Below are 1,761 nucleotides of genomic sequence, written 5' to 3'. Positions count from 1 at the left end.
CCCCCCCTCCCGTAAAAAAAAATACTGTCTTAGTGTCCGTTTTTGTCGCCCCGGGCAACTCTGGCACTGCACTCGTGTCTCAGTGGTCTCAGTACATGTAGTCCTGCTCCGGGCTGGGTCCCCGGTAGCAGGTCGCGGCTCGCAGATGCAACTCGTCCAGGCAGTGGCCAACATCATCCTTGAGCTGGCGAACCTTGACGCGCACCTCCTCGCGCATCAGGTTGTAGCACATGGCGATGAGTCCCAGGCCGAGCAGCAGGTACACGAAGGTGATGACCCGCCGGGTCTGGATGCCACCGTCGTCACCGCCCTTGCCGTCGCCCTCGCCGTCGCTGAGGGTGGCGCCGGGAACGAAGTCGCCGAAGCCGATCTTGCAGAGGCTGGTCACGCAGAAGTAGCAGCTGTCCAGGTAGCTCCATTGCTCCCACTCGGCGAACATGATGGTGCCTGTGAGCACGTAGCCGCTGATGACCCAGAGGCAGGCCGTGGACGGCACAATCACCCGCGGCCCCGGACCCGTGGAGCCGGCCGGCCTCGGCGTCGAGCACTCGTACAGGCGGGTGTAGAGCCAGCGAAACGTCTGGGCCAGCACCTTGCCCATGTTCATGAAGTACAGCACGTACAAAGGGACGCCGAACACGGCGTACACCACGGTGGCGGCTTTGCCCCACGTGGTCCGCGGCACCAGGTTCCCGAAGCCAATCATGGTGAAGATAGACAGGGAAAACATGAGGGCAGCGGGGAAGGACCACATGGCCTCGGCGGTGCGGCCGTCGTAGCCCTTACGGGCCGCGTCCACGACGGCGCCTTGGAAGCCCATCAGGGCCGAGTCCACCTTGCGGCGCCACAGCGACTCGTTGAGCACGTTGAGCTCTTGTGAGATGAGCCACAGCCGGGCCGCCGTCTGTTTGCTGTGCTCCCGCACCTCTGCGAGCTCGGGGTACTCCACCTTGCTCTCGATGTTTATGAAGCAGACCGCCCCCACTATGGCGTAGCTCACGACCAGCCCGCCCACGCCCACTTGGGTGCACATAAAGGCCACCAGCTTGCGGCAGCAGTCCTTGACGCGCTCGCGGGGGTCCGACGCCGTGCTCGAAGAGTCCTTGGAGCCCATGGAGCCCTTGGAGCCCCGGCTGCGCACAGATCCGCGCCCGCGCCCCAGGTCGCCGGGGTGCAGCGCCCCCGCGGCCGCCGCGTGCGCCCCAGCCCGCCCGCCCTGACGCATCGTACTGGCGCCGTGGCCCGCGGCTACCCGAGGCCCCGGCCGACGCCCTCCCCCCCTCCAAAGCCCTACGCGCGGTCGCCCCGGGTAGGCCTCCCGGCCCAGACTTGATCCTTACACACAAATTCCCCCCTTTCCCCCGTTCCCTTTGACGCCTCACGGTGGACGGACACATTGCACTCTTTCACCCCCCCCCCCCTCTTTCCCATGCACAGGAACCCCAGCATAGAGTCCTAGAGGGGAGAGAAACGTAAACTCGAGAAATGCGTCGATGAATCCCTCATACCGCTACCCCACCCTGCCCCGCCACTCCTCCCCGCTGAAACCAAATCTCCCCAAGATGGCCGCGTGAGCATGCGCACAAGCGCGTGCCCCTCAAGATGGCGACTCGGGTTTAGCAGCTGTTTACGTGCCGTAGTCCGTGAAGCGTACGGCTAAAATCAACAGTTTTTAATATTTAGAAGTTAGCCAGCACCCCAAAATGCAGCGAGCCGAACGGGTATGAAATTTAGGTTTCCGATCGATGCTTTACCAACACA

General features: G+C 63.7%; 1 protein-coding gene across 1 annotated transcript; it reads right to left on the bottom strand.

The window, feature by feature from the left end:
- Window positions 1-12: 12 nt before the first annotated feature.
- Window positions 13-1,215, bottom strand: LOC127752060 (potassium channel subfamily K member 9-like). Its single transcript, XM_052276589.1, has one exon. It carries the CDS (start codon window positions 1,112-1,114, stop codon window positions 89-91), a length of 1,026 nt encoding a protein of 341 aa, XP_052132549.1. The 5' UTR covers window positions 1,115-1,215; the 3' UTR covers window positions 13-88.
- Window positions 1,216-1,761: the final 546 nt, after the last annotated feature.

Source organism: Frankliniella occidentalis, unplaced genomic scaffold, assembly GCF_000697945.3.
Source record: "Frankliniella occidentalis isolate FOCC.00 unplaced genomic scaffold, Focc_3.1 Scaffold3552, whole genome shotgun sequence".
NCBI classification, from domain to species: Eukaryota; Metazoa; Arthropoda; class Insecta; order Thysanoptera; family Thripidae; genus Frankliniella; species Frankliniella occidentalis.
The sequence above is the reverse complement of the archived record's forward strand: the minus strand, read 5'-3'. Positions and strand labels throughout refer to the sequence as shown.

Bases quoted from the DNA above. Each gene is read 5' to 3' on its own strand.
- LOC127752060 (XM_052276589.1), bottom strand. From the start codon at position 1,114: ATGGGCTCCAAGGACTCTTCGAGCACGGCGTCGGACCCCCGCGAGCGC.